This window comes from Ascidia mentula, chromosome 7, assembly GCF_947561715.1.
Source record: "Ascidia mentula chromosome 7, kaAscMent1.1, whole genome shotgun sequence".
Lineage (NCBI taxonomy): Eukaryota > Metazoa > Chordata > Ascidiacea > Phlebobranchia > Ascidiidae > Ascidia > Ascidia mentula.
In genome coordinates, this window is record NC_138572.1 from 4,073,349 (window position 1) to 4,088,128 (window position 14,780).

The window sequence follows — 14,780 nt, forward strand, 5'->3', positions numbered from 1 at the left end:
TTAGGATGGTTAACTTATTTGTTGCGGCGGGGATCATGTGCTGGTTTGCTTATACTTCCTGGTGAGTCAAGTGCTGCTTGGTTGCGGTATAAAACGTGACGTCAAAGCTTTTGCAGTCATACCGCACAAACCTTTAATTTAAATTTGTAGTGTATCAGATTTCCTACCTTCAGAGTTTGTTATACATCTAAAAATAAATGGTTCTGATCAGTTTAGTTTCTCTGAGGGCGGAAAACATTTGCATTAATATGTAAATGGCAAGAAAAACTCCACAAGACCATGGAGAGTAAATAAAATTTCAAAAGAGAAGGTGTATGAGCCAATGTAGCAAAGAAAAGCGCATTACACTGAATGGAAAATAGATGTCATTTTTTGTGACAAAATAAGCCACCAGCTGACCAACAAAATTTGGCAATACTGTTGCAAAAACAAGCAGAGATAGACCGATGAAATACCGTAGCAATGTAACTTAATGAATACTTCAATGTGTGGGAAACTATATGTACATAAAAATTATGTAAATAATAGTCGATTAGAAAGACGAAAAACTCTGAGTGGACAAAAGCACAACGATATTTGTCTGTTAGACGCATCAACCATATTGGTAATTTCCCATTGTAGTGGATTAATAACTGTATCTGTCAATTTCGATGGCAGCAACATGGTGGATTACTTCATTGGTCTTCTGTTTACTAATCAAATCTGGAGAAGGATATTTTAATATTCCAAATCAGTGCGACCCGATTCGTAAGGTCAAAGTTGAATATCTTGACAAAAGTCTGGAATTTATGCCTCGAAAAAGCTGGTTAGAGCAAGAACAACTTTATCTTAACTGCAGCAGTAGAGGACTTCGGCATGTACCAAGACATCTTAATTCCGATGTTGACTTTCTGGATTTACAGGAAAATTTGATAACGACCATAGAAAGACAAGATTTTTCTAATATGAAGCGCCTTAAGATTGTTCTTTTGGTGAGAAATTGTGTTACACGAGCCATGATGACTCCAGGATTTGGACGATCACCTGTTTGCACTAAAAGTCTAAAGTTGGACTTAGAAGAAACCTCGGGTATCAGATTGTTAATCCTAAAGTATAACTACATTGAGACTTTTGGAAGTTTGCCGAGGTCACTCCAATATCTTGACGTCTCCGATACAGCATTGGGAAATTTGTCTTACGATTTTGCTTTCAACTTGCCTAATCTTACTATCTTGCATGCGTCATTTATGTGCGAAAAGAGTTTGGGGTCATACTATTGTATAAAAGGTGATTTCCACATCAAGAATACACCCTCTAGCTTGCGATATCTTAATCTAGACTATAACAATTGGAAGCAAGTTCCAACTCATTTGCTTTCAATAAACTTGAGATATCTTGATTTAAATTCCAACGAAATCGCACGGTTAAGAAACGGCGATTTCAGTGAAGCCCGGTCATTGGAAGTCCTGAAACTTGCTAACAACATGCCTATTTCCCCTATAGTCATAGAAGAAAACGTATTCAGTCCTCTTGCAGAACTGACTGAATTAAATTTGTCCCACAACAACCTTGAACACATTCAAGTGAACCTGTTCAAAAACAACAGAAAATTAAGAGTTTTGAATCTAAGTTTCAATTGCTTGCACATCTACATCGAGGAACCACTCTTTCTTATGTATTTGTCAAATTTAAAGGTACTTGATGTGTCTGTTAGTTCCCTTTGTTCAAGCGGTCCGTTTCCGTACATATTTGATAATGTCCGCCTCGGATCGGTATACAGTAACTTAACATCACTGGAAAGTTTGCTTCTGGGTCCACAGGAAATCCAGTTTCCTACAGCTGCCAAATTGTTTCTGACCCAATACACGAATTTGGACAACACCTCCTTCAAATCGCTGCGGTCACTTCCACGTTTGGAAAAAATATGCTTGGGGTTTAGTGGCATACAAACTATTCAACCAGGTACTTGGAAAGGTATGAAGTATTTGAAGACCGTTCTGGTGATGAACAACATGTTAGGTGGCAATGAAATTGTAGCCAAGAATGAGAAAAGGTTAAATAAACATAGAAAAACACCGAAAGTGCTCAAATCTTCAACTAAGGTAGAGTCTACACAAAAGAAATGGAACAAAGGGGTTAAAGGCAAGCTATTGACTAATGGAACAGCCACAGTTAACGACTACTCCAGCAATCATGTTGGAAATATTCAGAAAGTGTCCGACTTGTTTCTTCCAAAAGTAACTGTGCTGGATTTGTCCAACAATAAAATTGGCTCATTATCAAGAAAGGATTTTATAAGAACGCCACTGTTAAAGGAGATTATACTATCTGGGAATATGGTGTTGGACGTGGATCATTTTGTCATGAAAGCTCTCAACTATCTGCAATTACTACACTTTGATGGAGCTAATCTTGTGCACTTGACTTTTGCCCTATACCTTCAGAAAGACTTGCCCATTTCTCTGTCCATGCTAGGCCCAAACATGAATGATGCGTTTGGAGCTATTTATGATACAAATAAACATGCAGGGACACGACGTGCAAATATTTACGAATTGATTTTGTCCAACAACAACATACAGATGATGGTCCAGGAGCAAAACCAAAACCTAAAAATGTTTTCGGGAATAAAAATACTCAAGTTAAGGTCGTGCAAGATTTTCCAGTTTCCCATTAATTTTTTTCAAGGTGCAGAATCGGCAACAAGTTTAGATTTGAGTCATAATGAACTCCTGGTTATTCCTACACTTTCAATCAGTAACCTCACCAATCTGACGGAATTGAGGCTGGACCACAATCTGATTTCGCAGCTTAACGACAACCTGTTTTCTTTGTTGCCACGGATAAAAATATTGTCGATGTCGGGAAATAATATTGCCTACATTCGGCCACAATTTTTCGATGCAGCTTTAAGTTTACAGTACTTGGATTTAAGCCACAACCTTATTTCGTCATTAGACGGTGACGTAATGACCAAGAAAGTGCTATATTCATTAAACTACTTGGACATAAGATGGAATATTTTTGATTGCTCTTGCGGAAGGTGGGATACCTTCTACGAATGGTACAGCTTGCATGGACGAAGCAAAACGAAGGTTCCCGGTTTGTATCCGAAATGTTCAAAAATCATCGATGATTTCTACGGCGGCTGTGTATCTTGTCATTCACCTTCGGCCTTCTCCGGCCATTCATTGCTCACAAATGAGCTCTTCACTTCATGCGACCTCCGCGTTGTAATACCTTACTGTGTAGTGTTTTCCTTGTCGATCTTCACGTTCTTGGTCACTGGTATTGTAGCGGACAGTAAGCGCTTCAAAGTAGCGATGTTCCGTAGAATTCACTCCCAGTTGCGTACAAACTGGGTATCCCGAGATAGAGGCAACCAGCAAGTGAATAATGAAGAAAGACATTCGGATGTGTTTTTGTTGTTTGATACATCCAACCATGAAGTTGGAGACTGGGTAGATGAAAAGCTTCTTCCCGGGATGCTCAGGAAACCTCCCCACTTCGGCTTTACTTTAATGGGAAGAGATGTTTCCTGTGGAGTCGGTCAAGCACATCAAGTTGCCGCCAACATCGGGAAGTGCAGAAAAACGATATTCTTGCTATCTCGCAACTTTGTACAAACTGGGACTTTTCGGTAAGGTTCTTCAAAATGCATTTGGTAGAGTTGATTTGTGTTTAGGTTGCTTCTTGGGCGACTTTCTGGACGTGATTCTAGTTGTAACTTCTGTAGTAGCCGGATTACTTCTTTCTTTTAATTCGCTTTGCATGCAATACTTTGCAATACTTCTGGCATTATGCCAGAATTTGCAACGAATGCATCATATTTAAACTCCCATATCAAACAGGATTTATGACGCTTGTATATAATGATGGGGTCAACGTCTTAAATTGCTAAATCTGTTGTGCCAAATGAGGTATAGTGATATAATTCTTGTTAAACGTTATGTTTTGATTTTGATAGGTTTGCCCTAATGGCCCTAGAGGAAGCTGAATTTGCACAAGGCCAAAGGAAGTTGATTGTGCTCAGTTACTTGTATGGTAATGAAGCTTTTCCCCTCCCATTGCGTTTGCAAAGAAGGAAGCTGACGAATCCTCTTTACTTCCTGATATTCAAAGCAGATGACGACAATGAGGAAATTATATTTGAAGCTCTGCGCACGGCACTTGCGTGTTAAGAACAATGGTGTCGAATATCTGTGCTTTTCGAGATCAGCTCTTGGTAAAATTTGTTCGTAAATATTGGCATAAATCTGTTCTTTGTTGTTTTCATTTAAACGACTAGCCTGTGTGCAATTACATTTAAAATTTTTACGTTATCCAAACGTGTAATATTTCAAAAATAGTATGCTTCAATGCCTATTCCACGGTTTATTTCATTGCTTTGTAATTATACCGGAACGAAACGAAGTATAGTCCAAAGACATCAAAATAAAAAAAGTGCTTCATGTAAACAACAGCCGATGTAGTTTTGTTGTGTTCCTGCAGGCTCGGGAACGAAAATCAATAGCGCTAACTTCTGCCACAGCCATATTTTTTGAGAGAAATGTAGCGGACGCGCATTGACAACCATTTTACCGAACTTCCATATATTGTTAAACTCAATTATGATTTGACTAAGGAGCGTATAGTTAAAAGCCAGCCATCTCCATTTAAAGAGTGGTGAAGGACACGAATTGACAAACATTGATCTTAACTTCCATGCAGTTGTCAAACACGTATATTTATGCAGCCTATAGTTTAAAACCAGCTGACACATCCATCTCCATAAGCAGAATGGTAACGGACGTGCATTTATAATGACTTTCCCGAACTCCCATGCATTGTAAACTCATACAATTATGATTTGACTAAGCAGCCAATAGTTCAAAGCTAGCTGTCACAGACATCTCCTTTCAAAGAATGTTGGCGGACGCGCATTGACAAGCATTTGTCAAATACATCCGGATACAAAAAAGGCCTTTGTTTTCATTTATTATATCTATGAGTCCGCGTTTACAGTTGCACTGAGACAGAAATAGTCCGAGGTTTAGAAAGGTAACAAACGCTGGTGTAAATAAGCAGCGTTAATCATAAATCAGTTTCTCTGTCATAAATAGAAAGAAAATCTTTTTTATGATAAATATTTTAAAAAAATAACTTAAACCAGTAATTTTTGCCTTAAAAAAATGCCGTGGAATCGCCAATTAAACAATGGTGAAGTTGATCAAATTATGAAGTTTGGGGGATTTAGCATTGGCTTTTACTATAGATTGCGCATGTATGAGCGTATAAAATATGAAGAAAACCTCTTTCATTGTCTATCATTTTGAACAGATAATTCTGGCGGGGTTTTAAAGCTGTGCGCAGTCGTGTACAACCACATGCTGTTTTTCTAAAAAAGGCCATGGTTTTATTCGATACTGATGAAACAAATTCATCCGCGCCAACTGTTTTTCAAATATTAGAGTATTCTTTTTCTTGTTTGGTGAGGTTTTGTTTTTGTTTCAGAAATTCTTTCAAACGATAACAAAACTTGTATACGTGCGTCTCAACAATGGTTAAAACAACTCATGTCGCAAATGCTTCCAGTTTAACAATTCGAGCAAGGGTGACGATCGACCATCAGGACGTGGAGTTTAAACACATGAAGTTTAGCGGTGGCGGCGGTGTTGAAGGAATTACAGCGGAGGCCGGTAAGACTTCGCTTGTTCCCGTATATTCAAATTCAATGTATCTGTGGATATATACTGTTTAAATAATCATTTAGTAGTATTATAGCGAATTTGCTTACATGCCCTTTGTTGCATTATAGCTTTTGAAAGAAGTATAAAATATACAAATGATTACCAAAGCCCTGGATTCACCAACATTCTTTCCGGTGAATATTTGCCTTTTAATGAAGCCGGACCCGACGGCAAGGTCTTTCTTACCATACTGGGTGTTAGTGATAATCTTCAGGTGGCAAACGATTACAGCATGATTTTGGATGCACGAGGACAATTGCACCGTACAAAATACGGAAAAATCTGGATCGATGAGCAAGGGCACGATCACAGTCGAAGGTAGAGCATCAAAACTTTTTTACACTACAGCTCGGAAAACAAAACCGTTTTACTCTTAACCTCTGCGTGACCATAGGGTTTCCACGTCTTAGTTTTTCCACAGATATGTGATACCTTGTTGTGATGTGTTACAATAGTTTACCTGTCCGGCGAAAAGCCGCAAAGTTACACTCCCTAAATTATTTTCAGGTAAGAACCATACGAAGACAGGGAGTTGGGACAACGATGAATGTTTCAAGCACGAAAACGCATCGATCATATCCTATAACTATGATGATGACCGATACACCAAAATTGCGTGCAAATAAAAACTCCCTATTAGAAATAACTGAGTGACTATGTGTGATCACTAAAATTGATATGCAGTCAACGTGGTTGGATTTTCTGCAAGAATAAAAAGTGCAAGCAGCAATAAATTTCAATAGCCAGAAAACTAAAGACAAAAATATTCGAAACGTTTTATGTTTAATTTTAATATATTCTGGTAAATGATCAATTTTTACGACGGCATGCGGGGAAAATAGTCGAAATTATTGGAAACGAACGGGTAGAATATGTCCCGATCAAACTGAATTTGATTACCTGCACTTACGCTTCATAGACTTGACAATTTTGAACAGAATCCCGTTTCCAACAGACCAGCCTTGCAGAAATGCCGAATTCCAGTCTTGTGCCTGACTTAACCCGGTTTGCACTTTTTACGAAGACTGACTTTTATTTTCCAAAATACACAAGCTAAAATATACAAAATGACACTTACACCTGATGAAGCGAGAGGTACACGAGGAAGCTCGTCTGGTTTAGAAAATAACAGTCGGTCTTCTTAAAGAGTGCCAAACCAGGCTAATGTAGTTTTGCAACAAAGCGATTATGGGTTTGAAGCACTGCATTACCGGGCGCTATTCTAAGTAAAAGCCTATTTTTTATTATCCGGTACTGGTTTTAGATTGCGCATCCTAGCCTACAGCCTATTTTTGTGTAGATTAATTTCGTGCGCCAAAATTGCTGATCACATGAAATCTGCTTTTATGATATCTGTGTTGTAACTGCGTTAATAATCTTCACAGGCAAATCGTCATAGTTACAGCATGTTTATAATTCTTCCGATACCTGACGTATAACAGAAAATAATAACTATATAAGTGATACGTCGAAACTTCGCAGATGGTCAACATATGACTTCACGAACAGGGATTTTTGCAAAATTGTCGTGCGGCTTGTTCAAAATACGCGTCAACATCCGGTTTGTGGACGTCTATGCTAAATACGTGGTCGTCGCATCCAGCAATGCTTCGAAACTCCCCCATGTCGAGATTAGTGTCATCTGATTTTAGCACAATTACGTTGGTCTATAAACATAAATAGCTATACATTAGTGTAAATTACAATTTTCTATCACAACGAAAAACTAGTATGCACAAAAGAAGTTTTTTTGCAAAAATAATAATGTTTTATTCCTTTGGACAGTTTGTAACTGTACTCAGGACCCTTGAGTGCCGATACAAGGACCTTTTTTTCTGAAAATCATATGCAATTGTAGGTGGAATCCAGCGGTTACGTAGGAAATCGTTTCACAGAAAACAATAGTGTTCGTGGGCCCATTTAAAAACATGGGCCCTGGGTGCGCCTCACCGACTGCACCCCCATTTCGTGGGGCCTGATAGCACTGGCGCCAGTATCAAAATGCCACACCAATCTAGAGTATTGGAGCCTTTTTCCATGATTTTGTTAAATAAAAAGACGAAATTTCTTACCAAACTTATATAAAATGCAAACCTAGTGCCCTGAGAATTTAAAAAATACAACAGATTTAAAACGTTCAGACACGTGCTGTTTTCGTGTGATCCTCTCTCAAAAAACAACTCTGGATTGCAGGAAATATTGGTCAATGAGTAAAGGTTTACCGAAATGCCAAGTTTTCGCGCTTGTTGCGTCGGCTTCATTACGTCATCGTTCGAGTTGCTGTCGGTGATGATTGTCAAAACCTTCGGTACCTCGACACTCCTTGTCCCCGCCTCGGCGGAGTAAAAGTTTTCAATTGCGTACGACATCGCTGCCCCTGTGTTCACCATGCCGTCGTCTAAACACCACAGGAACTTACACGAGAATGTGAATTTTGTGTTTGCATGAAAATATTTTTGGACTATAACGAGCTGGACGATTGAACATGTTAATAGCCTACCTGTGTTTAGTGGACGTAATCGTTTACTGAGAATGTCGGTTAGAACGGCGACGTTGCCTTCGTATTCATTAAAGAAGTGCTTGGATGACAGAAGGGGCGAACCACTGTAGTAAAATCCAGCGAACATAACTGAGTCTGGGCCGACAACTAAACGACTGCCAGTAAAGTAAAGTTTTTGGTTAAAGAAAGCAGTGAAGAGTTGCCACAAAAGCCCACAAATAACCACTGACCTTGCAGATTGTTCAACTAGTGTCATAACAGCTTGAAAATTCTTTTCCGGTCGTGATGTGTGATACAAAAGGACTGAGTCGTACACGAAGTAGGGTGGACACGGTCCTACATTAAAAACAAGGTTTTACATTAAATTTTGCTGAGCAATACTAAATTAGGCCGTTTTTGGTGTTAATTTAAAAAAAATACAGTAACTTTATTGTTTAAACCTTCATGCTATGATTTGTTGGAGACCCCAGAAATAAAAAAATATTTATTAATGTGGATTAAATCACACCAAAGATGTGTTTTTCCACATAAAAGAATTTTTGTGTGAAATTTTCTGTGTATTTGTTAGGTATTACAACGTAACTACATAAAATATATGTGTTTGATGCAGTTGACCTACGCGAGCAACAAGGCACTGGTTTCGACCAAGAACCGTTTCCAAAACAAGTAATTGTGTCTCCGTCACTTGGAAAAACTTCATATGGTTGCTCATCACAAGAAAGTTTGCACTGGGATCCGGTATTGTGTCCGTTACTACACACGAATGAACCGCTCTGCATTGTGGGTAGAGGCGGACAGCTTTGTAGTTCGAGGCAAGTCGACGTTTTTGCGTTGCAGGCGTCGTTATGACAACAGCAGACGGTTCTTGAAGTTAAGTTGTGTGAATTCTGCACAAATGTTTGCGATGGTAGATTTTACCACCAGTTCATTAAGACAGAAACTATGCGCCGTTCATTATGGCGCAACAAATGTCCACATTTCATTGTTACAAAAACATAATTATTACGAATTCACCTATACTTTCAACAAGTAACACGTGCTTTCATTTTGTCAAAGAAAGCAGTCTGTACTTATTGCAAACAGCCTTGCTTTTAGCGTGATATCAAACTAACCCGAATTTGGTTCTTTTTCCACAGAACGTCATCCTTGCACCCTTTGATCACAAAATGTTCTTTGTGTATTTTTCTTACAACGGTCTGACACACATCCTTTAAACATAAATACGACAGCATTACACTAATATGTCTTTTGTTTTTGAACATTAGGTCTACAAAATCAGTAAACCACAGTAGCAAAAAAAATTTTTTTTTTTTAGTTAAAAGACACATTTAAGCTAAAGGCTAACATTGTCACGTGGGCATGTTTCCAAGTATCCATTCTGGGCGCAATCCTCTGGACTGTCCATGTTGTCACACTTCCAACATTTTAAACCTTAACCAAACAACACAACATTGTTAACAGTTGACGGGTATTATCGTGTGAAGAAAATGAAGTCAGTTTCTGAGGTTGCTAAAATACTTTTTTAAGTATTTTTTTAAAAATTGATTTCTATGGCGATTTTTAGCGCAAGAATTCCTAATCTAAACTTTTCTGATAATTTTCGCGCCTGTTATGCCACAAATAAAATCTTGTTATGTCACGTAAGCCTTAAACGTAGCACAGACATATCTAATACTGCGCATCTATCATGAAACTATATTACCTGTGACATGAAACGCCATCAGAAAGCCAACGAAAGCCGCCAGAAGTTCCATTTTCCTCGGTAGAGTTACCACAACTGTAAAGTTGTAGCACTGTGATTGCGATCACGCTTTTATATAGAATGCGTACCGCGTAACGCAGGCAAGAAAACCTCGAACACGAAACAAAAGCGGTTATTCCAGAAGCGTGCAGCATTCAAGACATGATACGAGAAATATAGACTTTTTCTTAAAATCGTGGTGCTAGTTCGTGTTGTGTGAAACGTACACAATACAGGTTATTTTTATAACAAGTGGTGATTCGCAGGCGGGGTTAGACGGTAATTTTTGTGGACTGTTTGATCCAAAAATAGCGCAGACTAAGTATTTTTGTCAGGCAATATTAGGTCACCTCACAGCAAACCAACTTTGGAAAACTAAAAACTGCGCACTTACTTCGCACGAGCTGCGACCGGAGGGCCACAAATATTTTTAGGTCTATAAAATGTTTACTAATGCCGGCTATAGCCCTGAACATATTTTTGGGCATGTTTCATAGAAAATGAAACGTCATGCTGATTGCTCACAAGACGTTAACAGCAGAGCTGTTCATCTTACGCTTCACACAATCCGCACCATAAACCTCCTTACCAAGAACATTTTATACCTAGTTGTATTGTCACACAAGCATTAAGGACATCGGCCAGGCAATAAATGCTGGTGGTACAGCTTGAAGAAGGTTTTGTAGCCGACATTATCGAAAATAATTCTATACAACAGATGTTAAATTTGTCGCCCTATACGGTCTCTATGTACATGGGAACTTTAATAAAGCCATACACAAGTAGGTATACAAAAACAATTTGCAGCAGGAAGTAGGGAACATTTTTTGAATGCATTTTAATTTCTGGACTTTACTAAAGTATTTGTTTGTAACTGATACTGCAAGTAGCCTACATTGTCGTAGTAAATACAAACAGAAGTGATTATGCGATATTAGTCGCAACGGAATTTCATTGCGGTTGCTTTCATGGCTTCACTGCTGCCTTTCCAATCAAACCACACAATTTTGTCCCAAGCCTTGGTGCTGCGTCCCCACGGGGCGTTGGTGGAAACACGAAAACAATTTTTGAACCAAAATGAACCGGAATCATGACGAAAAATGCAATGGTCAGTTGCCCTGCATAAAAATACAACATAGGTGTTGGTTTAAAGAGGTTTGCATTGAGACATTTGCACTAGAAACACAAAAAAATAACATTACACCAGAAACACAATTTCTAAAAATTTTGTTCCGCAATAATATATACTTGGACTTTAAAGGCACATATATAATAAATGTACCTTCGAAAACACATGCCTTCGTGATACCTTGTTGAAAGTATTTTTTTAGAATTGTGAATATTGGCCGGATATTTTTAAATGTCACGGTTCCTTACACGTCATTGTCGCGATCCCTAGAAGAAAAAGCCATTCCATTATGATACGAAAGAGAGTCCCCAGCTGTGCCTCTGTAGTCACTTACATGGAGACGGTAGTTGTCTGGCTCTGGTCCAATCCTGAATGAACTACAGAACAAAATGTGATTACTAGGACTAACCTAGGTTATTGCACAATCTTCCAAGATACTAGTTAGATATCAGTATTTTTATTCAACTATCAGGCACACATGCGATTAATGCTAGAGTGAATGCCCGATCGGGATTTGTGTCTAGGCGTCGGCATGAAAGACTGTGTGGCAGAGGTTTGCAAAATGGTGATGTGCATGAGGGAGGACCACATGAGATAAGTTGTTCAAAGCCTCGTGCAAGCAAACTTAACATTAACTTGGATTTTAATAACGTTAACTTCCCTACACGCATGAGGAGGCATGACCTTGCGTTTAAAAGCAAAATACTGCTAAAATGCTTGCATTATGTCTAATACAGTACATGTACAAACGTTTTAAAGAGTATAGAGTATTTATTATAGTTAAGCAAATAACACCGTATAGTTCTATCATAACGCACATATATCAAAAGAGAAATATAGAGTGCAAAGAAACAATTAAAGGTGTAGCGGAACAAAATGCAAGCAGACAATTCAAACCTTGGATGTAGCACGACACGGACAATATTGGCTACATTAGCGTGCTTACCCATACTCTGCGTAGGCGTAGTTGTCGTCAAAATCCCACAAATCGATCAAAAGGCGGCATGTATCTCCCTTAGTTATCCGGTAAACTTTGTTTAAGCCTGGAGAATACGAAAGTCGAATAAATATTGACTTTTACCGCAAAGTGGAAGTTTGGTCTGACCGTTTGGTGGGCAAGGCCGTCTAACAAACACAACCACCAAGCTGCACTGATGAGACCCCGTAGGTTGACTTTATATATATAAATATCACTCTGATACGCCATAAAACCAGGTATACAGAAACGAGTTTGAACGAAATTAACATTCGATTAAGACATGATTTAATTGATGTTTCATGTTCTTAAAAGCGTTTTGTTTCTTCAACAAGTCACCATGGGGCATATTTAATTATACTCTAGTTAAGTCTATTAAGTATAAAATCCTCGGCAAAAGCAGAAGTTTTTTCAATAGTCTCTGACCTAGCCAAAACTCTCCTGAAAGGTTTCCAAAACCGTTAGAAAAATTTGCCCAGTTCAACTGAAAATTTACGGAGCCATCATATCGCCTCTGAAAAACCTGACAAAATAACATGGGTAACATCTACGCGGTCCATTTGTTAAACATTGCAAACTCACGGTCCATCCATTTTCGCAAAACGCCTCTTCACCGTTGCATAAAGTTTGATGTCCGTTAACCAAACTATCTGAACATTTTTGTGGAACGCAAAATCGGGACTCCAATGCTAAACGTAATTGATGGCAATTAAACCTTAATAAATTCGTATTGGCATGTTTACATATCAGTTCAATAGTATACGATGATTTGTAAAGTCGTAGAGCAACCACAGACAAAAGAAAATGGCCTTTGTAACACTAATTGCAAACGAAATGCTGTATTTCGCCTTTGCATTACTTACGGGAAGTTGATATGATAGCTTAAAAGTTGTTGATTTGTTTGAATGTAAATCAATAATATACAGTATTTTTAGAGTGGTTTACAAATCGTTTGTTAGTTACAGTCAGTCAAGAAATCACCTTCCAATCGGCTTCTAATTTCTGCTTGAAATTCTGCGAACGCTAAAGGTTCGCCCTTCTGCCCTTTGGGGCCACTAGGACCCATTTTACCCGGTGGACCAACGTCACCCTTTTGTCCCCGACTTGCGCCCAGTTGTCCTGGTGAAATTGTGACGTCATCATCGCAAACTGGGACAGTGACGTAGCTGCATCTTTGTTGACTGTTGCCGATGCTGAACTGTTGGACGCCAAGGAATATAAAAAATAACTTCGAATACAAACCCATCTTCACTCTTTCCCACTGTAAGTCGTGTTATTTATTACAGACTTTGCTCAGAACGGTTCTTTCCGATAAACATAAGATGTGGTTGATGAGTGCAAGAAATTAAATAAACATTACAGAAATGCCAAGAAACACGTAAATTATGTAGGAAGTTTGAGTTTTTGCTTTATTGCAACTATCTTCCTTTCCCTTTTAACTTCTTTTTGCGCAAGTCTAACTGTTTCATGTAATACGCTGCAGAAAACTGTTGTTATTGCATGTTTGAAGTCTTGCCAACAGAACAAGCTGCAACATTACAGCGTTGCCTTCGACAAAAATCTGTTCGTGCAAACTCAATTCAGCCTTCAATTATAGTCGCCTGAACTCTTTTACGGCACTTTCCTGTACTGACAAAAGCACTTTGCTGTGCCGACAAGTTTGAATGGGCGCTTGATCGTACGATTGCGGTTCTTTTGAAAACCACATGTGAAGAAAGCTGAGGATCGTGCAGATAAGAGATTATGATGCCTGTGAGAGGAATTCAATACATCAAAGTGTGGTAATCTTTGTTGCACATTTCAACGTACAGCTTTTTGTCTGCTTTTAATTTTTTGGGATGTTAAGCTCTATTGGCGGACTTGGAAGATCGCTCTCGTGGAAAAATCGTCAACGTTTGTCAATTTCTCTATCTATGATTCAAAAACAGAGATTCTGGATTTACTGGATTCGAATACGTTTTTTTAAAGCTGTATTGATCATACGAATATGTACAGATTTTTCTGAACCACTTCCAGTCCCTAAACTGGCTTCCAAAACCCAATGTTTTTCGATGTAGGTTTGTAAATCAACTTTTACTTGAAAGGAGACTTTCTCATTACCTTGTTTTCCTTCGCTTTCGTGGTCGGGGTGCCGATGGTCATGATGGAAACATCGCTGGGACAACGGGTTCGACGCGGAATCATGCCGAGCAATTGTGCCCATTTTTTAAGGCATTTGTATCCAGTAAGGGCGTTTTGGGAGTGACGTCATCGTTCAACGAATACGAACAAATCCACTTGGACTTGGTGATATGTCTGGTTTTATAGATTTTCACATACTTTGCTGCATTTGAAGGCGTTCTTAATAGAAGCTTGCAAACGTGATACACATTGTGAAATACAACTGATGTGGATATTATATTACTGATGTATGGGTGGTTATTATCATTACTCATTATGATCGTCCAAAAAAGACATATCATGCAATTTATTGCCACCTAATATTTGCATGTTCACACACAGCACAAGATTACAAAACCAACCTCGTCAGTTAAACATTATTTTCAATCAAGAATTCTTTGTAGATCGTGTGTACATCACATACACAAACTCAAATGCGTTGTGAATCACAGACAAGATCATTTTTGTTGTCAGTTTTAAGGTATTGCGTAAGTGCTTAGCTATGTCTGAGGTATCACTATGCTTTGGATGATTTTGTAACATATTTTTTACCTTATGTATGGATT

General features: G+C 38.5%; 4 protein-coding genes across 4 annotated transcripts; 2 read left to right on the top strand and 2 right to left on the bottom strand.

Annotated features, from left to right (window-relative positions):
* The first annotated feature begins 651 nt into the window (after positions 1-651).
* LOC145908465 (toll-like receptor 7) lies at positions 652-4,376 on the top strand. Its single transcript, XM_082995753.1, has 2 exons — positions 652-3,619; positions 3,947-4,376. Exons 1-2 carry the CDS (start codon positions 789-791, stop codon positions 4,158-4,160), a joined length of 3,045 nt encoding a protein of 1,014 aa, XP_082851879.1. The 5' UTR covers positions 652-788; the 3' UTR covers positions 4,161-4,376.
* Positions 4,377-5,476: 1,100 nt separating this feature from the next.
* Positions 5,477-6,345, top strand: LOC145909080 (uncharacterized). The gene is made up of 3 exons (XM_082996400.1): positions 5,477-5,657; positions 5,777-6,026; positions 6,216-6,345. Exons 1-3 carry the CDS (start codon positions 5,519-5,521, stop codon positions 6,217-6,219), a joined length of 393 nt encoding a protein of 130 aa, XP_082852526.1. The 5' UTR covers positions 5,477-5,518; the 3' UTR covers positions 6,220-6,345.
* Positions 6,346-7,207: 862 nt separating this feature from the next.
* Positions 7,208-9,962, bottom strand: LOC145909324 (transmembrane cell adhesion receptor mua-3-like). The gene is given in 8 exon segments (XM_082996718.1): positions 7,208-7,375; positions 7,931-8,106; positions 8,209-8,363; positions 8,439-8,544; positions 8,828-9,095; positions 9,279-9,416; positions 9,554-9,639; positions 9,911-9,962. Coding segments are annotated over 8 exon segments (1,149 nt in total).
* Positions 9,963-10,612: 650 nt separating this feature from the next.
* Positions 10,613-13,351, bottom strand: LOC145908386 (microfibril-associated glycoprotein 4-like). The gene is made up of 6 exons (XM_082995657.1): positions 13,036-13,351; positions 12,637-12,743; positions 12,481-12,577; positions 12,025-12,121; positions 11,327-11,455; positions 10,613-11,067 (listed from the first exon to the last, which is right to left on the bottom strand). The coding sequence occupies exons 1-6, from the start codon at positions 13,298-13,300 to the stop codon at positions 10,884-10,886; spliced, it is 879 nt and encodes a 292-aa protein (XP_082851783.1). The 5' UTR covers positions 13,301-13,351; the 3' UTR covers positions 10,613-10,883.
* Between the last annotated feature and the right edge of the window lie 1,429 nt (positions 13,352-14,780).

Excerpts from the sequence above, each read along its gene's own strand:
- LOC145908386 (XM_082995657.1), bottom strand. The coding sequence starts at position 13,300 with ATGGGTTTGTATTCGAAGTTATTTTTTATATTCCTTGGCGTCCAACAG. Across the intron at positions 12,744-13,035 it reads AATTAGAAGCCGATTGGAAG|CATTGGAGTCCCGATTTTGC; the intron begins GTGATTTCTTGA and ends AATTACGTTTAG. Across the intron at positions 11,068-11,326 it reads AGGGATCGCGACAATGACGT|GGCAACTGACCATTGCATTT; the intron begins GTAAGGAACCGT and ends ATTTTTATGCAG.
- LOC145909080 (XM_082996400.1), top strand. The coding sequence starts at position 5,519 with ATGGTTAAAACAACTCATGTCGCAAATGCTTCCAGTTTAACAATTCGA. Across the intron at positions 5,658-5,776 it reads AGGAATTACAGCGGAGGCCG|CTTTTGAAAGAAGTATAAAA; the intron begins GTAAGACTTCGC and ends GTTGCATTATAG.
- LOC145908465 (XM_082995753.1), top strand. The coding sequence starts at position 789 with ATGCCTCGAAAAAGCTGGTTAGAGCAAGAACAACTTTATCTTAACTGC. Across the intron at positions 3,620-3,946 it reads GTACAAACTGGGACTTTTCG|GTTTGCCCTAATGGCCCTAG; the intron begins GTAAGGTTCTTC and ends TGATTTTGATAG.